The 21556-nt window shown below is 52.7% G+C and overlaps 3 protein-coding genes across 3 annotated transcripts in view; 2 read left to right on the forward strand and 1 right to left on the reverse strand.

The window, feature by feature from the left end:
• GINS2 (GINS complex subunit 2) overlaps nt 1-12486 on the reverse strand; it is a 331333-nt gene extending 318847 nt beyond the window's left edge. Inside the window, exon 1 of the mRNA XM_083870144.1 lies at nt 12483-12486. The gene's annotated coding sequence lies outside the window, so the exon portion shown is untranslated. The remainder of the gene's footprint in view (nt 1-12482) is intronic.
• Nucleotides 3701-16901, forward strand: FOXC2 (forkhead box C2; the record flags this gene model as incomplete). Its single annotated transcript, XM_083870142.1, has 2 exons — nt 3701-7809; nt 16728-16901. The coding sequence occupies exons 1-2, from the start codon at nt 6421-6423 to the stop codon at nt 16899-16901; spliced, it is 1563 nt and encodes a 520-aa protein (XP_083726268.1). The 5' UTR covers nt 3701-6420.
• Nucleotides 16898-17737, forward strand: FOXL1 (forkhead box L1; the record flags this gene model as incomplete). The annotated part of the gene is made up of 1 exon (XM_083870143.1): nt 16898-17737. One exon carries the CDS (start codon nt 16898-16900, stop codon nt 17735-17737), a length of 840 nt encoding a protein of 279 aa, XP_083726269.1.
• Between the last annotated feature and the right edge of the window lie 3819 nt (nt 17738-21556).

Raw genomic sequence — 21556 nt, forward strand, 5'->3', positions numbered from 1 at the left:
TGCACGATTTATTATTTATAGAATTAATTGCATCCTACTGAAAGCAGCCCAAGTTGAGAATCCCGACATTCCTGAGGGGTCATGGGAACAATGAAACAACACAAGTTTATTTTAAATAACAGTAATAAAAACAGGGGGGGAAATGTCTCCAGAGCCTGGGTGCTGCAGGTCCTCGTCCCCTGTTGGAGCTGTGGCTGTGCCAACCCAAAAAAACCAAAAAACCCCAAATTTGGCTGTTCCTCCCTGAGCGGCTGCAGATACAAACTCCTTTTCTGAGTTTTTTACCTCCACAAAGGCCAAAACTCTGCTGAGCACAGGAGTCTTTTCTCCTCCAGCTCCGAGTGATTCCCAAATTTGATCAATCCCTGCGTATCATGATCAATGCTTCACCTTTTCCTGCTTGTGACCATCCAAAAAATAATAATAAAATAATAATAAAATAATAATAAAATAATAATAAAATAATAATAAAATAATAATAAAATAATAAAATAATAAAAAAAGAAGGTTTGGAGCGCTGGGGTTTGAGAAGAGCCTTTGCTGCTGGAGCCAGTGGGAATCCTTCCAGGCACAGCAGACCACCCATGTGGAGCTGGGCCGAGGTGTTGGGAGCTCATTCCTGAGCTGAAAACTCCCAGAAAACTCCCAGTGACTCCTCTGTCCTTATGGGGAGATGGAGTTCTGCCCTCCATCGATGTTGTGGTTTGAAAGCAAAACGAATGAGAGGCTCCAAGTCAGAAATACAATTTAATAAGAAGAAAGGTAAAAAGGTAAAAATAAAATCAATGCAATAACACAAAGGAGCACTGACAGAGTCAGAACACACCCTGAGCAGGGTGGGGGGAGCAGTCCAGGTGAGGGGCTCTTCCTGAAGCAGTGATCCCACAGAAAGGTCTGGGAGCTCTGCTCCTCTGGGAATCCAGTGGCTCAGGGCTGCTTGTCCTGTCCCAAATCCCAGATTCTCTCCAGGTGGGAATGCTTGGCTCCTCCCCCTGGGCATTGGGAGCATCTCCCAATGGGATGAGGAGTCGTGCAGTGGCTCCTTGATGGCCCATTAAACAGAGAGAGCTCCTGGAGGGAGTTCCCTGTGAGTCCTGGGCAAGGCATTGATGGGCCATGAGCAGAAGAGCCCAAAGGAGGGGCCTGGGAAAACACTGCCCCACCTGGTTCCAACAGCTCATGGGGATGGGGATGGGGATGGAATAAATACTTTGTGTACATCCTACACTGCAACCCAGGACAATCGATGGGGTTGGGAGTGCCAGCACTGCCCTGCCACTGTCACCCAGTGTCCCCACCCCAGGGGAGGGAGAGCAGTGCTGCTAATTAATCAATTAACGATCAAGAAGGGCTGAGATCCTTCTAGACCACCTACATCTCTCTCCAGCAAAGCTGTTCCTTCCCAGAATTTGCTTCCAGAAAAGAGGGCCTGAGCTGTTTCCTAAAAATCAGCGTAGTCTTCTTTTAAAAAAAATAATTTTCTCATAAGTGGCACTTTTTTCCTGCTGGTTGAATTCTCTGGTTTGTCTCCACAGGGCTGAAATTGGCCCCCAAATTCCTTCTGCAGGGTTTTCTCTGTCTCTGCAGCCTGGAAAAAGCTCATACAGGTGCCAGAGGAAAAACTCTTCTCTTTGGGAGGCAGGCAAGGCTGCCACATCTTTATAAATTAATTCAATCTTTAGAATCGCTTCTAAAATCCATTTTTACCAAGCTGAATCAAAATATTTCAGTGGAAGAGGTTAAAAAGGGATCTGGGATTTTGAAACAAACAAACAAAAAGGCAGCTCTGCCTCAAAACACCCACAACTTGTGAAAACACCTAAAAAAAGGAAGGAGATGAATCAGATGAATCCAAACCCTGGGAAAAATGCAGAAGGAAACTCCTTGTGCTGCAGGAATCGTTCCTTGGAACTGCAGGCTGAACATGCCAGGACAGCCACAAAAATCAGCCCAAAAATGCACCCAAAAAGGAGCTTTAAACCAGCCAGAATGCTCTGCTTGGGCTTCAAGAGTGAAAATTTTTAAAAGGCTGCGAATTTTAAAGGGAAGCATTTTAATGGTGTTTTCATTAGTGGAAGGAGTGTGGATTTCCATGTGTGAATAAACGAATTGTTGTGTTTATGAAATAACCCGGTGAAGGAGACACCTCAAGGCAGGAGGGGCTGGCCTGGGCTGGCCTGTTTGAGCCCGAAAATGTCTGGAAAATTGGGATGGACCAGCCCCCTGCAGCCAGAGGTGCCTGTTCTCTGCAGTGCAGGTGCAAAACCGGGGGAAATTCATGTGCATCGATGGGGTCTTGGCTGGACTGGTGCCCAACAGAGCCTTGCCTTTCCTTTCCTTTCCTTTCCTTTCCTTTCCTTTCCTTTCCTTTCCTTTCCTTTCCTTTCCTTTCCTTTCCTTTCCTTTCCTTTCCTTTCCTTTCCTTTCCTTTCCTTCCCTTCCCTTCCCTTCCCTTCCCTTCCCTTCCCTTCCCTTCCCTTCCCTTCCCTTCCCTTCCCTTCCCTTCCCTTCCCTTCCCTTCCCTTCCCTTCCCTTCCCTTCCCTTCCCTTCCCTTCCCTTCCCTTCCCTTCCCTTCCCTTCCCTTCCCTTCCCTTCCCTTCCCTTCCCTTCCCTTCCCTTCCCTTCCCTTCCCTTCCCTTCCCTTCCCTTCCCTTCCCTTCCCTTCCCTTCCCTTCCCTTCCCTTCCCTTCCCTTCCCTTCCTTTTTTTTCTGTTTCTTCCCCACTTTTCCGCTCCCTCTGCCCACTTATTTTCTCCACTCTTCCTCTTTCCCACGCTTCTCCCTCTTTTCCCTTTTGCTGCTCAGTCTCTCATTGTCCCCATCTCTGTCTCTCTGTCCCTGTCCCTGTCTGTCCCAATCTCTGTCCCTCTGTCCCAATCTCTGTCCCTCTGTCCCCATCTCTGTCTTTCTGTCCCCATCTCTGTCTCCATCTCTGTCCCTGTCTCTGTCCCCGTCTCTGTCCCTCTGTCCCCATCCCTGTCCCTCTGTCCCATCCCTGTCCCTCTGTCCCCATCCCTGTCCCTCTGTCCCATCCATGTCCCTCTGTCCCCATCCCTGTCCCTCTGTCCCCGCTCCCGGGCGGTGCCGCGAGCGCTGCAATCCCCGCCGTGTCCGCTGGGGGGCGACCCACGCCGCGCGGAGCCCCCGCGGGCAGGTGAGAGTGAAGCGACACCGGGAACCGCACCGGGAACTGCCCGGGAACCGCACCGGGAACTGCCGGGGAACCGCACCGGGAACGGCCCCGGGAACCGCACCGGGAACTGCCCGGGAACCGCACCGGGAACTGCCCGGGAACCGCACCGGGAACTGCCGGGGAACGGCACCGGGAACTGCCGGGGAACCGCACCGGGAACTGCCGGGGAACCGCACCGGGAACGGCACCGGGAACCGCACCGGGAACTGCCCGGGAACCGCACCGGGAACTGCCGGGGAACCGCACCGGGAACTGCCCGGGAACCGCACCGGGAACGGCACCGGGAACCGCACCGGGAATGACTCGGGAATAGCACCGGGAACGGTACCGGGAACGGCCCGGGAATAGCACCGGGAACGGCAGCGGGAATGACTCGGGAATAGTACCGAGAATGACTCGGGAACGATACCGGGAATAGCACTGGGAGCAGCCCGGGAACGATACCGGGAATGACTCGGGAATGACTCGGGAATAGCACCGGGAACCGCACCGGGAACAGCCCGGGAATGACTCGGGAATGGTACCGGGAATAGCACTGGGAACGGCCCGGGAATGGCCCGGGAATGACTGGGGAACGGTACCGGGAATAGCACCGGGAATAGCACCGGGAACAGCCCGGGAAAGACACCGGGAACAGCCCGGGAGCGGCACCGGGAGCGGCCCCCGGGGCGCTGCCAAAGCTCGGCCGCCGCTGCCGGTGAGGGGCAAAGGCTGCGAGAGGAGAAGCGGGCGGAAGAACCCGCATTTCCAATCTCCTCCCGCTCTTCTCCTCCTCTCCCCGCGCTCCCCTCGTATTTTTCATAATTCTGATTTTTTTAAATTATTTTTTTTCTATTGGAATTTTGTGTTTTTTTCCGAGCCCGCTGTTCCATCCTCTGCTCGGTGCCCAGAATCCCCAAAAAACAGCAAAATTTCTTTCTGTAGAAATTCAACTGGGTTAAAGTTTTCAGCCGAGGAGAGGTGGGAGTCCATCAAAGATATTTCTCCAAATTTCCAGGAAAGGACGGCGCTTTCAGGAGTGGCTTTGCTCAAGCTCTGCATTTAAAATTTCCTGTATTTTATAAACTTATATCGTTAAATAAACCCCGTGTGAGCAAAGAAATAACCCGAGTTGTTACCAGAAATGCGATTTATTTGGAAAAAAAAATATTAATTTTTATTTCAAATTTGAAAAATTTGAATATTAAAATGTGAAGTCGTTTTTTAACTATTCCAGAAATAATAAAAAAATAAATAAATTAAATAAAAGTTTTATTTTTATGGTCATACATTTATATAAAAAGTATCATCTTATCTCGCTGAATTCACTATTTATTTTCCCAAAAAAAAAAAAACATCCCCCGGTGGACAAAACTCTCCCCCAACATTCAAAACAATTTCCCTCAAAATTAAACAACAATTTCCAAGAAACTTCCCCACCAATATTTTTTTCCATCGCAGATAATTTTTAACCATCTCTCCTTATAAAGGAGCTGCCTCATAATTTAATTTTTTTTTCCCCCTCTCTTCGGTTATCACAAAAAAAAAAAAAAAATCGTTTCCTTTTTTATTAAGAAAATCTCCGGTAATTAACAATTCCCACGGCCGGGAAAAGACCGAGAGGGAAAAGGACCCAGCCAAAATCCCAGCCCGACTTTGAGAGAGAAAAAAAAAATAAAAATATCTTTGTTTAAAGCCTTAGGAAAAACCGCACAAATTGCAAAGAGGGCGAGGCAGAATTATAGTGTAAAAAAACCCCAAAAAAATCAGCGCTGAGGAATCAGAGCAGCCGCGGGCTCGGGGAAGTGAAAACAAATTCGGTTTTTTCGGGCTCGAATTGATTTTTTTCAGGGTTATTTTTGATTATAGATATATTCTGATTTTTTGGGGTTTATTTTTTTCCTTGAGGAATGAAGAAATGTCCCGTTTCCCAGCTCGGTTCTGTCGGATCCGCTCTTCTCTGGGGTGGAACAGAATAATTCACAGTTTTCCCGCAAACACTTTGAGTTTACACTTGGTCACCGAGCGTCGCTAATTGTCCCCTCTGATTGTCCCTAATGAACTCATTAGGGACAGGGCAGATTTCACAGGCAACGAGAAAACCCACCTCAATGCCCGCAACGAAAAAAAAAAAAAATCCTTAAATTCTGTGGGTTTTTTGTTGGCTTTGTTGGGATTTTTTTCCTATAATAATAATAATAATAATAAAAATAAAATATGTCCGAAGTCCCCCAAAAAGCGGCAGAGAAACCGGGTGGTTTCACCCAGCGGCTTTTCCCGAGGAATTTCACTGAAATAAATTTAAAAAATAAAAAATAAATTAAACGCGGATCCGCCGGGCACAACCGGCGCCCCCGGCATCAACCTGCCTGCAAAAAAATAATAAAATAAAATAATAATAATAAAAAAAAAAAGTTTTAAAACTCCGCTGTTTTAAATTTTAAAGTTAACCGGGGGGCAGGCAGAGGGTAGATCATCCCAGATCTCCTCGGCCGGTTCGGGGTTGGGTGTTTTTTGGGGGAAATTCGCTCCGAGCGCTGCGGAGGGAGCGCGGGGTTGAGCGCGGGGTTGAGCGCGGGGCTCAGCCCGGCCCGGGAGCGCGCTGGGGCCGCCCGCCCGCCCCGCCGCGTCCCGCTCTCCTATTGGCTGCGGCGGCGGCGCCGCGCTCTCCCATTGGCTGTTGGGCGCGGCGAGGGGCGGGGCCAGCGGGGAGTAAAAGCGCGGCGGCGGCGCGGGGCGAGTTTTGAAGCTGCGCAGCGCGGCCGGAGGGAGCTCGGCGGCTCCGCACCCCTCCGGGGGCTCCGGGACGGTTCGGGCCCTTCTTGTCACAAGGACTGCCTTTTTTTTCTTTTTTTTTTTCCTGATTTTTTTTCTTCTTTTTATTTTTAAATTTTTTTAAATTTTTTTTTCTTAGTTTTTGTTTTCTTTTCTTTTTTTTTTCTTTCTTTTTTTTTTTTAATTCACTTTTGGCCCCCCCCTCCCATCCAGCCCAGCTCCCCGCAGCAGTGCCCGCCGCCGGCGCGGGCCGTGTGTAGCAGAATCACAGTCACAGAGAGGGAGGGAGAGGCCACCCGGAGGATGCCGCTGCGGTGCCGCTGCTAGAGGACACGCTGGGATTTCCGAGACTCTCTCTCTCTCTCTCCCGCTCTCTCCCTCTCTCCCTTCTCCGCGGAGAGGGTCCCGGACTGGGGGTGAGGCCCTTCCAGCATCCTCCTCTCCCTGCCGGCCCCTGGGGCAGCCCCTCTCCATGATGCAGGCTCGCTACTCCGTCTCGGACCCCAACGCTTTGGGAGTGGTGCCGTATTTAAGCGAGCAGAACTATTACCGGGCCGCCGGGACCTACGGCGGGATGGGCAACCCCATGAGCGTCTATTCGGGCCACGCCGAGCAGTACGCGGCGGGCATGGGGCGCTCCTACGGCCCCTACCACCCGCACCAACCCACCGCCCCCAAGGACCTGGTGAAGCCCCCCTACAGCTACATCGCCCTCATCACCATGGCCATCCAGAACGCCCCCGACAAGAAGATCACGCTCAATGGGATTTACCAGTTCATCATGGACCGCTTCCCTTTCTACCGAGAGAACAAGCAGGGCTGGCAGAACAGCATCCGCCACAACCTCTCGCTCAATGAGTGTTTCGTCAAAGTGCCCCGCGACGACAAAAAGCCGGGCAAGGGCAGCTACTGGACGCTGGACCCCGATTCCTACAACATGTTCGAGAACGGCAGCTTCCTGCGCCGCCGGAGACGCTTCAAGAAGAAGGACGTGTCCAAGGAGAAAGAGGAGGCTCGGGAGCGGCTGCTGAAGGAGCAGCCCAAGCCCCCCGGGCTGCCCGGCGCCGACCTCCCTAAGGAAGCCTCCTCCTCCTCTTCCTCCTCCTCCGCCTCGGCGCCGGCCTCCGAGAAGAAGGTGGTGATCAAGAGCGAGACGGCGTCCCCCGAGCTGCCCGTGATCACCAAGGTGGAGACGCTGAGCCCGGGCAGCGGCGGGGCCCTCCGGGACAGCCCCCGCAGCGCCGCCTCGCCCCCCGCCGCCTCCGCCTCGCCCGACGCCTCCCTGCCCGAGCATCACCCGGCCGGCAACGGGCTGCCGGGCTTCAGCGTGGAGAGCATCATGACCCTGAGGACTTCCCCCGCGGGGGAGCTGAGCCCGGTGAGTGCCGCCTCGGGCCGGACGGGCGGCGGGCTGGCTCTGGGCTACCCCGCGGGGCAGGGCTCGGGCTACAGCGCGGCGTGCAGCCAGGCGCTGGACACTAGTGGGAGCTACCACTGCAGCATGAGGGCCATGAGCCTCTACAGCGGGGACAGGCCGGCTCACATGTGCGCTCCGCTGGACGACGGGCTGCCCGAGCATCCCAGCGGCGGGGCCCCGTCCCCTCTGGGCGCGCTGAGCCTGCCCGCGGGGCAGGACGGAGCTTTGGGTACCGCGCATCCCCACGGAGGAGGAGGAGGTGGAGGAGGAGGAGGAGGAGCGGGAGGACAACCCGCGGCTTCTTGGTACCTCAACCACGGCGCTGAGCTGAGCCACCTGCCCGGGCACACTTTCGGCTCTCAGCAGCAGACTTTTCCCAACGTCAGGGAAATGTTCACGTCGCACCGTTTGGGGATGGAGAGCGCGGCGCTGAGCGAGCACCAGGTGAGCAGCAACTCGGCCTGTCAGATCCCCTACAGATCCGCGCCCTCCCTTTATCGCCACGCCGCCCCCTATTCCTACGACTGCACTAAGTACTGAGTAGCCGCCGACACCCTGCTTAGCCCCCTTCAAAAATAATATTAATTATTATTATTATTAAAAAAAAAATCGGGAGAAATAAACCCACCCCAAGAAAAATAAGTCTGACAGCTTTTCCCCCCTCGTGGATTTTGCAGTCACAGAGTTTGAAGATCCCAAAAAAAAAAAAAAAAAAATTTTGGGCCTCTTTAAATTATGGACAAGTATATTTTACTTGAAAAGAAAATAAATAGGGGGATCTCTCATTTGAAAAAGAAAAAAAAAACCTAAAAAAAAAAAAAAGGAAAGAAAAAAAAGGTTAAAAAAAGTTTTATATATATATATATGTTTATCTAAAAGTGGCAAATTTTATATGCTAAAGTATAGGGGGGTCTCAGAAAAATAAGTTATGGACCAATATCACAACGACCATTTATACGTTTTAAAAGGAAAAAAAAAAGTTTATAAATATATATATAAATATATGTCCTCGGTAATTTTTTTTTTTTTTTGAGTTCTCTGTTGTGCTGTAAAAAATATGTGGATTTCTAATCAGGCTGATTTTCAGAGCCATTAATATAATATTTAAAGTTGAGTTCACTGGATTGTTTTTTGATTTTTTTTTTTTTTCGTCTCGCCCAACGGTTCTTAACTTCCAAATTAATGACAAGTGATTTCTTCTTCTTTTTCTTCTTCTGTGTACAATTATGCAATAGATTTTTCTTTCGTTTTTAGAGCTGTTCTTTCCTCAAGACGAGGAAATAATTTATTTTTTTGCTGGTGGATTTTTTTTTTTTTAAAGGAAAAAAAAAATAGACAAAGTATCTGATACTTTTTTATTATTATTATTTACGACGTGTGATGTTTTGTATAATAGATTTCACCTTTTACCATTCCTAAGGACTTTTTTTTTTTTTTTTTCTGCTTTAACCTGCTTCAAAGTTCGTTTGTCTTATGTGGTCCTGATTGTTGTACTTACCTTAAAATAAATCCATGCTGGTTTTTTCTGCTCCAAGTCTGGCGCTTCTCTGTGTATAAATTTGGGGTTTTTAAACAGGTTTGGTTTTATTTTTTCTTCCTTCTCGCGAAAAACGCGGTTGTTTTTAAAAAACAAAGTGGTTTTCCTGAAGGTTGCTGAGGATTCTTTCTTGCAGAGAAAGTTGAATTCGCGTGAAGAGATGGAATTCAGCCGGGGAGGGGAAGGAGAAGGAAAAACACCGCGGAGCTGAGCCCCCTCAATCCCGAACTCTGAAATTTGGGGGCTTTTCCCAGGCCTCCGATGGGGAAAACGGGGAAAACAGGAGGGAGGGGATTGATTTATTTCTGCTCCTTTCGCCCCCTTTGCGCGGGGCTCGGCTCCTCCGCGCCCTCTTTGCGGGGCAGAAAACACTCCCCACCCCCCTAAAAAAAACCCCATTTTATTTATTTATTTGGTTTTCTCGAAAGCGATCCCGAGCGACCATTTAAAGCCGGCCTCGCCTGCGGAGCCTTAGAAAGGTTAGAAAGTTCACTCGGGAATCATTTCGGGAAGAATTTGGCTGATTTTTTTAACTTTCTCTTGGTCTCTTTAAGCTCCTGTTCGCAAGGCCGGGCACTGACAGATATTCTGCCTTTTCCCAAATCGTCCTTTAACCTGTTCGAGCAGCTTTAATCCGAGTGAAACGCCGGATTTATCAATTCTGAAAGTTTGGGCAAAGCCTAAAGCAAGTTTAGGAGTTTTTTGGGACTTTTTAAGCCCCGCTTTCTAAAGCCAGGCTCCTTTCCCAGCTGAAAAATCACATCCATCCAACATTTCCAGGGGATAAATCCCATCCGTGTCCCCATCCCACCTCCTACAGCCCCCCAGTGCCCCTCAAACCCCTTTTTTTGGGTTTTTGGGAAGGGTTATACCCACGTTAGGCTGTTAAAATCGATGATCTAAATTGGTTTTGACCGGTTCAATTTCGCCTGCGCTTGAAAAGCTGGCAAAAAGCACCGAAAGTCTCGGTTTAAATGAGAAAAAAATGTCTGAGCCTGACTCGATCTGGATTTTAAGGAACATTCTTGTAAAAAAAACCCCAAAAACCCTCCCTGACGTTTTTCCTGGCTCTCGGAGGGTTTTTTAAAATTTGATTTTATATCTTCTTCTTTTTTGATTTTTTTAAAATGAAATAAAAGTCAAAGTGACTTTTTCTCTTTAATAAGAGAAAATACAGAGGGTAAAGGATTAAAAAAAATTAGGGAAATAAAGGGAGTTAAGTGAAAATAAATAGGAGGGAAAAATACGAATTGGGAAAGAATTCTTCCCCGGTTCAGACCCTCTTCCCGTGGGATTTTTTCCCTGGGTGGATGCCGGGGACGCTGCGGGGGGAGATGACTGGGGGCAGGTGCTTGTTGTGGGTTTTCCCACGGGAGTCGAGAATTCCCGGGATCGCCGCTGCTCCCACATCTCCCCCCAGGAACTCCGGGATCCTTTTCCTTCTCCGGCAGGGCTGGGATGGGGTACCGGGGTTCGGGACACCCCCAGGGCTCTGCAGCTCCCCCCGAGCTGCTGCTGGACAGTTCCTGGGATCCTATTTTCCCCCAAAAACCCCTCCTTTTTGGTATTTCTTTCCCCACCTCGGCCCGGCACGGGATGCGCGCCGCTCCCGTCCCCTCTCCCCTCTTTCCGTCTCTCTGGAGAGCTCCTGGAGCATCGTCCCTTTGCTGTGTCCTGTCCCTGGCCCTCGGCCCCAGTCACCCCCAGAACCCCACGGGGAGCTTTTTGGGGTGGGCTGGTGCCACAAGAGAGCATTTTGGGGTGGGCTGGTGTTACAGGAGAGCCCTTTGGGGTGGGCTGGTGTCTCAGGAGAGCCTTTTGGGGTGGGCTGGTGTCTCGATAGAGCCTTTTGGGGTGGGCTGGTGTCTCAGGAGAACATTTTGGGGTGGGCAGGTGTTACAGCAGAGCCCTTTGGGGCGGGCTGGTGTCTCAGAAGAGGCTTTTGGGGCGGGCTGGTGCCGCAGGAGAGGCGAGAGCCCCGTGCGGGTCGCGGGGATCCTTTGGTGACTCCGTTTAAAAGCCGCGATCGGAGCCTGTCGCGACAGGTGACTCCAGCCCGGCCGGAGCAGAGGGGAAGGAAGGAAGGAAGACATGAAGGAAGGAGGAAGGCTCGGGGTGACTTTAGAGCGCAGCCATGACCAGATTTGCCTCTTTCCTCCCTCGAAGCAGCAGCAGGACCCCCCAGCCCCTCTCCCCGCAGGTCGGGGCCAGGCTCGAGTTGGGGCTCAGGGTGGCTCCGGGAAGAGGATGAGGATGGTGGATGGTTTAATTTTTTTTTTTTTTCTCGTATTACCATTCACCACCGGCCTTGCGAAGCTGCCCAAAAGCCCAGATAGTTTCGGTTTGGGGGAGAAAAGGCAGCGGTTCTCCATCTCGTCCCCATAGCCCCAAAGGAGCGTTTTCCTGGTGCTGCAGGCCCTGGATGGACCACATTCCCTTCAGGAATCCCTCCAGGATGGAACACATTCCCCTCAGGAATCCCCCCAGGGTGGAACACGTTCCCCTCAGGAATCCCCCCAGGGTTGAATACATTCCCCTCAGGAATCCCCCCAGGGTGGAAGACATTCCCCTCAGGAATCCCCTCAGGGTGGAACACGTTCCCCTCAGGAATCCTCTCAGGGTGGAACACATTCCCCTCAGGAATCCCCTCAGGGTGGAACACATTCCCCTCAGGAATCCCCCCAGGCCTCCGCAGGGCCCAGAGCTGTCCCGTCCCTCCCAATCAATCCCACCTTCCCCACAGAGTCCGTGGGAAGGCGCCGGCCGAGAGGTTTTTGGGGAAGGCCCGCGAGCTCTGCTGTCATTTTCGAAAGGACTCTGCAGAAAATCCATCCCTGGCACCGGCGGGCCGGGAGAGAAGGAAATAAATACATCCCTGATCCCGGGCCGGCCCCGAGCCACCCCGGAACTGTGCAGGCCGCGGCCGAGGGGAGGCAGAGCCGGCCGGGAGAGCGGTCCTGAGGAGCCCGGGCCGGGAACGGGGAACGGGGAGCCCTGATCCACATTCCTGAGGGAGCCCGGGCCGGGAACGGGGAACGGGGAGCTCTGATCCACATTCCTGAGGAGCCCGGGCCGGGAGCGGGGAACGGGGAGCTCCGATCCACATTCCTGAGGAGCCCGGGCCGGGAACGGGGAATGGGGAGCCCTGATTCACATTCCTGAGGGAGCCCGGGCCGGGATGCTGCAGGAATGGAGCTCAGATTCACATCCCCACTCCCCCTCAGGCCGGGATGCTGAAGGAATGGGGAACGGGGAGCTCTGATCCACACTCCTGTTCCCCCTCAGGCCGGGGTGCAGCAGGACTGAGGAGCTCTGATTCTCATTCCCGCTCTCCCTCAGGGCGGGTGCAGCAGGTACAGGGAGCTCTGATCCACGTTCCTGAGGGAGCCCAGGTCGGGATGCAGCAGGAACGGGGAATGGGGACCTCTGATCCACATTCCTGAGGGAGCCCGGGCCGGGATGGTGCAGAACTGGCGCACTCTGATCCACATTCCCGCTCTCCCTCAGGCCGGGGTGCAGCAGGACTGGGGCGCTCTGATCCAAATTCCTGAGGGAGCCCGGGCTGGGATGGTGCAGGAACGGGGACCGGGGAGCTCTGATCCACATTCCCGCTCTCCCTCAGAGGGGATGCAGCAGGAACGGGGAGCTCTGATCCACATTCCCGCTCTCCCTCAGAGGGGATGCAGCAGGAACGGGGAGCTCTGATCCACATTCCCGCTCTCCCTCAGAGGGGATGCAGCAGGAACGGGGAATGGGGAGTTCTGATCCACATTCCTGAGGGGAGCCCAGGCCGGGATGCAGTAGGACTGGGGCGCTCTGATCCACACTCCCGCTTTCCCTCGGGCCGGGGTGCTGCAGGAATGAGGAGCTCTCATTCACATTCCTGAGGGAGCCCGGGCCAGGATGCAGCAGGAACGGGGAACGGGAGCGCTGATCCACATCCCCACTCCCCCTCAGGCCGGGGTGCAGCAGGATTGGGGAGTTCTGATCCACATCCCTGTTCTCCCTCAGGCCGGGATGCAGCAGGAATGGGGAGCTCTGATCCACATCCCCATTCCCCCACATCCCGGGGTGCAGCAGGAGTTGAGGGCACTGTTTTTTGCCGTTCCCCACATCCCGGGGTGCTGCAGGAATGAGCTCTGATCCACATCCCCATTCCCCCTCAGGCGGGGGTGCAGCAGGAGTTGAGGACACCGGTTTTTGCCGTTCCCCACATCCCGGGGTGCAGCAGGAAAGGGGAGCGCTGTTCACACCCCGTTTCCCGCGGGCAGGACTAAAGCAAGAGTGGGGATCACTGATTTACATCCCTTCTTCCCCCTGTCCCGCCATGCAGCAGGAATGGGGAGCTCTGATTTTACACCCCTTCTTCCCCCTTTCCCGAGATGGATCAGGAATGGGGAATTCTGATTCAGTTTTCCCGGGATGGATCAGGAATTCTGATTCTCACCTCTCCTTCCCCTCAGGATTGGGATGCATAAGGAGTGGGGAGCACGGATTTACACACCTTCTTCCCGTTTCCCGGGATGGATCAGGAATGGGGAATTCTGATTCTCACCCCTTCCCCACAAGTCCGGGATGTAGCAGGGATTTTACATTTACATTCCCGCTCTCCTCCATCCCGCGATGCAGCAGGGAACGGGAGCTCTAATTTACACCCCTTTTCCCTCCCAAGACTGGGGTGCAGCAGAAGTGGGAATCAGATTCCCAACCCTGCTCCCTCATCCCGGGCTGCAGCAGGAGTGGGAATCACCGATTTACATCCCGCTCCTCCATCCAGGGGTGCAGCAGGAGTGGGAGTTATTGATTTATATCCTGCTCCCCCATCCCGAGGTGCAGCAGGAGTAGAAATCACCGATTTACATCCCGCTCCTCTATCCCGGGATGCAACAGGAGTGGGAATTATTGATTTATATCCTGCTCCTCCATCCCGGGGTGCAGCAGGAGTGGGAATCAGCGATTCCCAACCCTGTTCCCCCATCCCGGGATGCACCAGGAGTGGGATTCACCCGTTTACATTCCCGCTCCTCCATCCCTGGATGCAGCAGGAGTGGGAATCACCGATTTACATCCTGGTCCCCCATCTCGAGGTGCAGCAGAAGTGAGAATCACTGATTTACATCCTGCTCCCCTATCCCGGGGTGCAGCAGGAGTAGAAATCACCGATTTACATCCCGCTCCTCTATCCCGGAGTGCAGCAGAACTGGGAATCACTGATTTACACCCTGCTCCCTCATCCTGGGATGCAGCAGGAGTGGGAATCACTGATTTACATCCTGCTCCTCCATCCCGGGATGTAGCAGGAGTGGGAATCACCGATTTACATCCCTCTACCCAATCCCGGAGTGCAGCAGAACTGGGAATCACTGATTTACACCCTGCTCCCTCATCCTGGGATGCAGCAGGAGTGGGAATCACTGATTCCCAACCCTGCTCCTCCATCCCTGGGTGCACTGATTGGGGAATCCCTGATTTCCACCCCTTTTCCCCCCGTTTCCCGGGACGCAGCAGGAACGGGGAGAGCTCATTTGCGCCCTGCTCCCGCCGGGAGCTCCGGGCGGGATCTCTCTCTCCTCGCTGCTGCTTTAAAAGGGCTGGAGAGGAGGGGAAACCCATCCAGGAGCGCCTCCATCGCCGGCTCCGCGTTGTTTGTTTGTTTTGGGTTTTTTTTTTTTTTTTTTTTTCTGTTTAGGGAAAGAGCGACGGTACCCACAACATCAACAAGAACCCCCCTCTGCCGCTTCCTCTCTGAGGATGAATCCAAGCGAGTAACGCAGCCGGAGAGCCCCAGCGATGCCGCCGGCAGGAAAGGGATAACAGGGATAACACACGAGCTGGGAGAAGAAGGAACGCAGAGAAAAGCCGCATCCCCGCCTCCAAGGATTTCCCACCGCCCAGAGGGGGAAAACAAAGGAGGAAGGAAGAATTTTCCTGGGGGAGGGAGCTCAGGGAGAGAGCGGGAAGCTGGTGTGACTGTCCCCTGCCGTACACGCGAGTATTTATTATTTTACTAATCCGCGCCTGGAGTGTCTCAAGGAGCGGGGGACTCCCGGAGGTGGGAAAGGAGGAGGGTGAGGGGTGGGGAAAGACCCTCGGCCGCTGCTCTGAGGATGCGCCGGGCGGGTCAGAGCAGCCGCGCTCCGCTCCGTCCCTCCCCGCCGAGGATGCTGCAGGGCCGGGGGGCAGCCCGGGGGTGCTGCTCATCACTATCCACAGGCGGGGACCCCGCAAAATCCCTCCTTTCCCTCTGTTTTTTTTTATTTATTTGGGTGTTTATCGCGCTTTTGGCACGGCGGGAGGGTGCTGCAGCTCCCGGGGCTGCGCAGGGCGCGGGAGGGATGAGGAATTTCGGGAGAGGGCGGTGTTGGAGGGGTGAGTTCCCCTCCCACGCCAGGGGAGGGGAGACCCCCACACCCCCGCCCTGGAAGCCTCCCTGGACACTCCGCCTGCTTCTTCCAGCCTCTCCTGGCTGTTTGCAGCTTTCAGGACCCATCCGCAGCTCCACAGCATCGCGCTGGGTTTTACCCCGGGATAAAAATCCTCCTCCCGACAGGGGAGCGACACTGGGAGAGAAACCTCAGAGGTGAAGGGGAACTTGCAGGGGAATCCAGGGATGGGGAGGCGGAGGCATCTGCTCGGAGCTCGGCTTTTACCTCTTCCCCTGCCAGGTAAAAATCCCGGCAGGCTCGAGGGAGCTGCGCTGTTGGGATATTTCTATTTGAAGGAGAAAGGATCCCCCTCAAGCCTCTTCTTCCGTCCCTCGGAGAAAAGATGCTCCACAGGACGGGGGTCCTAAACCCGCGGGGGGACAAAGCGACACCTCCAACTGCATCGGAATCCCTCGGGGCCTCGGATTAAAGCTGTTACGTCAGTGAATTAAGAAAAATATATAATAAATCCCACAACAGAAAACACAGCCCCAAACCTGGACGTTTATACAGAAAAAGAGCATCACAAATTCCTAATGTAAGCACCGGCCAGCTGTGTGCACTTGTAAAGTTGTTATAATCCCCCTCCTTGTTATAAACAGGAAAGTACATAATATAAAGCAACAGGCCCGCATTCACAAATACTGACCCTCCTCCCCGGGCCTGCCAAATTCCCCTTTTGCTCCTTTTTGCTGCAGCCTCCCCCGGCGCGGCTCTGGCTGCTCGGGCTGGGAGCGGGGCTGCACCGGGGGTCCCCCTTGGCTTGTTCCTGGGGCTCTCCTTGGGCTGGAAAACCGGGACCCCTCTGCACCTGAGCCCCCCCTTCCCATTTTCCTTCCTCGCCATCGCAGCTCCGCCTCCTCCCCTCATCCATCCCTTTCTCTTCCTTTCTTCAATTTTCTTTTTTAATTTTTTTTAATTTTTTTTTAATTTTTTTTTTTGTATGTTGTTGAACGCCCCGGTTTTGCTGCGGGGATCCCTCCAGCTCCAGCAGTGAACATCCTGCTCTGCTGTGTGTGCTTGCAGCGTCAAAGGGTGGACGTGATATTTCAAACATCAGATCAGTGCGTTTATATATTGGGTGCCCGGAAATTTTTCCAAATAAACACAGCTTGATTCGACTTGGGTGGGCAGACTTATCAACAGACTAATTCTATAAACAAATGAAGGAATAACCCGGAGACCATTGGCTGGTACCAGCGAGACACGTGGAGAGAGCTCGGAGTTTTGTAGCAATGAAATTTTAATTAATGTGGGTGGGCTGAGAACACAAACGACTGTTTATCAGAGACAATTTATTTTCCAGCGCTAAGTCAACATATAATAGCAAACTTACAACAATTATTTAACTTTTTTTTTTCCCTCCCTCCTATTTTTTTTTTTTTTTTTTTTTTTTTAAGCGCTATGAAGCAGGGACAGAGGCAGAGCGAGAGCTCCTTCAGGCAGGGCTGGGAGCTGAGCTCGCACAAACAGCTCCCCGGTGTTCTCGTCGCCCCACGGTGCTGCCCTGCCCCGTCCCTTCGCTCGGCTCCGAGGGGGAAGAAGACGCGGAGCTGCGAGCCCGCCGGCGATGAGCCACATCTACGGCAGCCACCTCTCCCCCCTGGGCGGCCCGTCCATGGTTTACCTGCCGGCAGCGCTGGGCTTCGCCCCCGGGGGGGCCGTGTCCCGGCAGGACCCCCCGCAGAAACCCCCCTACAGCTACATCGCCCTCATCGCCATGGCCATCAAAGAGGCTCCGGAGCAGAAAGTGACGCTCAGCGGCATCTACCAGTTCATCATGGACCGCTTCCCTTTCTACCACGACAACAAGCAGGGCTGGCAGAACAGCATCCGCCACAACCTCTCGCTCAACGATTGCTTCGTCAAGGTGCCCCGCGAGAAGGGGCGGCCCGGCAAGGGCAGCTACTGGACCCTGGACCCGCGGTGCCTGGACATGTTCGAGAACGGCAATTACCGCCGCAGGAAGAGGAAGCCCAAAGCCGCGCTCGCTCCGGACTCCAAGCCCGGCGAGCAGCCGGCGCCGCCCGCTCGCCCCGTCGAGCCCAAACGGGCCAAGGGGGACGCGGGGGAGCCGCGGCCGGGCGGGGGGACAGCGGCTTCTCCCGGGGGGCAGCCCTCGGGCCCTCCCGCCGCCGCCCCGCCGCTCAAGAGCGGCTCTCGGGGTCGCAGCTTCAGCATCGAGAGCATCCTGGCTCAGGGGCTGCGGCCGCCGGGCCCCGGGGCTGCCCCCAAGGCGGTCCGGGAGAGCCCCGCCGGTTCCCTGGTGGCCAACGGCGGCTTCGGGCCGGCCCTCAACGCCTCCCTGATGCTCGACTCCCAGGTGCACGGCAGGCTCTACCACATCGGCATCCCCTTCCTCTCCTGCTTCCCTCTGCACTTCTCCGAGGCCGTGTTTAATTTCCAGTAGTTGCCCCCAAAATTAACGCGTCCCCCCCACCCCGACCCCGAGGAGGGAGAGATCGGACTCAGACCTCACCACCAGGGTAAAGACCTAAAAAAACCCCACCCAAAACCCCCCAAAGCGATGTTTTAAAGGTGACTCAGGATTTCAGGGCATTTTTCAAGGCTCGTCTTGCTGCGGATTCTCTTTAGCGGGTGCCTCCCACCCCCTGCCAGAGCGACTTTGGAAGGTAAAAAAAAGCGGTTTTGTTTTCCCGTGCTGGGCGGAGGTGGAGGCAGCACCGGGGGGATGCTCACGCTGCCCCCAAGCCCCCTGGGCTTTGCTCTGCACCTTCAGTCTTTGCATCCCTCAGGTTTTCTCTCGAGCCCTTCAGGTCTTTGTTTTCTTCTTTTATTTTTTTTTCCTTTTAAATCCAAGCCCCATCCTGCAGGGAGGAGGCCGAGGTTTGTTTTGCCATCAATATCCACAGGAATTAATAATTCCCGTGATTTTTGCCATGAATACCCACAGGCACATCATAATTCCCGATATTCCCCACTGGCCCAGTACTCCCAGTGGGTAACTGGAGCTGAACTGGTGACAGACCAAGCAATCCTGGCTCATCCTGAATATTCCTGCTTGCTTGGATCCAGCGTGGTGTGGAAATGGTTTCCTGCTCAGCACTGGTGCTTTGGGGCATCCACACGGAGTTTCTGCTCATGGATGTGGCCAAAAAGAGGGGGATGGATGAGCAAACACAGAGATTTGTCCACTTTCCATGTCTTAATGGGATTGTTTGCTTCTGACCTAAAAAAGACTGAGGCAGGGTTGTGAAGGCCGGGACAAATACCAGGAAAAAAAAAAAAAAAAACGAGACATCAGCTATGTTTCTAAAATTTTCTCTTTTTTTTGTAAAGAAGGAAGAATCCCGACACGTTGCAAGAAATCAGGAATATTTTGTATTTTTGTTAGAGGCTTTTTGTATATTAGTGGATAAATGCCCTTTTGGAAAAAAAATATTATATTCTCAATTTTCATTATGAAATCAAACTTATATCCAATAAAGATATTTTTGTTCAGGAGTGTGTGGCTGGTGTGATGTGAGGCTTGTGCTGGAGGATGGAGGAGTGGGGCCTGCTGCAGGACACAGCAAATCTCTGACATGATGGGCCACAAAAACATGGGAGAGGCAACAAAAACTGGGGATTTTCCTGTTCCTTGAAACAGATGAAATCTTTCCCAAAAATGATTGTTCCTCTTTCTCTTCCCTTTTTTCATCCCACCCCATCTCAAAAGCAAAGCTTGCTGTTAAATGAGCGCCTGGATATTGGAAATGTGGGCTTTTCAGGTGAGCTTTGATGCAGTTTTTGCAGAGAAAAGTTGGCATAAATTCCTTGATATTTGGACCAGGGTTGCTCATTCCAGCCCAAGGCAAAGAGCTCTCATGTGGGGAAGGACAGAAAAATCTCCAAAAGGTGAGAATTGTTATTTAGCTTCCCAAAAAAACAACAACAAAAAAAGGATGCTCATAGGCAGATCCCTGGATGGGCTAAGCTGGAGCTTCCCAATCCAAAAAAAGAGAGGAAAAAAAGAGAGATTTATTTTTCAAAACAGATTTGCAAAATAGGCTTTATTTTAATAAAATCACTTATTTGCTTCCCATTTCTGACAGCTGCTGTTTGAATATCCATGGAGTCCATTGCTTAAAGTTCTGGCACTGAAGTAGAAAACAAAGAAACACCTGTAAAAGGTTATGAAGGTGCTGCTCAGTCCCAGGACTGGGTGAGTGCTGAGAGGGTTAAATGTCCCTGTGTGCCACCCCTGTCCCTGCAGTGCCACTCCTGTGTGACATTAGGGACAGGTACCAGTTACAGGAATCATTCCCAGGGCTGGGCGAGTGCTGAGAGGGTTAAATGTCCCTGTGTGCCACCCCTGGCCCTGCAGTGCCACTCCTGTGTGACATTAGGGACAGGTACCAGTTACAGAAGGGGCCAGGAGGTTCCATTCCAGGCTGGCACTGACATCACCGGCCCGTTTGGGGTCTGGGAGGTGACATCACCCACAGGAAGCTGCAGGAGGAGGGAAAGGAGCCCAGCAGAGAGCTCAGCTCCTCTCTCCACCCCCTGTGCGGTGATTTGGGCTCAGGGTGAGGGGGGAGGTTGGTGCTGCCTCCCAGGATGTTTTTGATGGGTCTCCATCAAGCCCTTCCCACAGGGAGGGATTCTGCATCCCCACTGTCCCCACAGCCCGGCCCATGGAAAGGTCTGACCCCCCAAAATTGTATATTTATCCAATATAATCCTCTCACTCACCACTTTTAACCAGTGTCTTCAGCTCCTCTCTTTCCCTTTCTCCTAACTCGGCCTCCCAGCTGTGAGCCCCAGTTTTGTCACCTCTCAGCTCCTATTCCAGCCTCCCAAAACACCTTTTTGGACCTGCAAACAGGTCTTTTATTCCTTTCCTACTCACACACGTGGAACCTCTCCCCATCTGATCCCTTTCTGCACAAGAGCAGAATTTTAGCGGTGAAAAAAAGTGACTCTTGGTTTAATACACAACATATATTTTTATCACAGATTTTTTTTTTTTTTTTTTTTGGAAACCCGTTTTTTTTTTTCTACGCAATGGGAATTTGTTTCTTCACGAAGCTTTGCTGTGACATTTGATCTTATTTCTGTTTTGGTGGAGTGGAGTGGGACCGAGTACAGCTGCAGCCTTTAAAAGCCGCATTGAGCTCGATTTTGGTTTCGCTTGAGGGAGTGAAATTAGTAAACTTCACATGCTCTGCACAAAAGTGACACTAACTCCAATGAGCTCAGAACCCGGTGAGCAGTTCTGAGGGGCAATTTGGAATTAATTGGGATCAGGCCAGTGCTGTAACAGGGGAGGAATACCAAGAAAAAGCCTCATTGCCAGCGGGGCTGGATGAGTAACCACACACGGCTTTTGCACGTCATCTGTTTATAGAGAGGGGAGAAGTCATGGTACAATAAAAACATACAGTAAAAACATAAAATAAAAGCACACAGCAAAAGCAACAGCAGAGCAGTGAGTGTGCAGTCAACACACCAATTCCTGCCCTTTGGATGGGGATGAGCATCCTTTAATCCTCTCCACATCCTTGTGATTTTTGATGCTGTTGCAGCCAAAGGTGCCACGGGAACATCAAGGACCCGACAAGCTGCAAGGAATCCGTGCCAATGGTTTCACACCTGCCTCACAAGCCAAAAAAGCAGCTGCCAAGCACAGGGCTGCCACCCAGCACTTCACTCATCCCTGGAATCTCCCTCCTCCTGGCTTTCCCAACCTCTCAGGGCTGGCTATAAACACCAGTGTGGAATAGTGGGGAGAAGTGGAGAAAACAGCCCGGGATGCAGAATAAACAGCACACTGCCTGTGTGGGCGATGGAGATGCCTTCCCCTTCCTCTGCAGAGGAATGACCTCTCCCAACCCAGCAAGGTTTCCCGTCTCCCAGCTCTGCAGCCAATTTTAACTCCTAGGAGCAGGGCAGATCACAGAGTGGGAGAGGCTCACAGAGGAGTTGTTTGGTTCCCAGAGAGGTTTTGCTCCAAAGGCGAGTTTCCTATGAGGGGAACTGAAAATCTGGTGTATTAAAATAATTCCGGAGTTTAATTTCTCATAAATGGGCTTCCAGTCTTTAAACAGGCTCAGTGTGTGTTCTCCTAAAGTTGGTCCCATAGCAGGTATAAAATATAATCAAGGGTTTCTGCATGAGCAGGAGCCACTTTCAGGATTTGTCACTCAAAGTGTGGCTGTCCGTGCCTGATTCCAAGATGACATAAATCTGAGAGACTCTGTAGCATCTTCTCCTTCCCCTGCCCCAT

This window comes from Zosterops lateralis, assembly GCF_965231275.1.
Source record: "Zosterops lateralis genome assembly, chromosome: 12".
NCBI lineage: Eukaryota > Metazoa > Chordata > Aves > Passeriformes > Zosteropidae > Zosterops > Zosterops lateralis.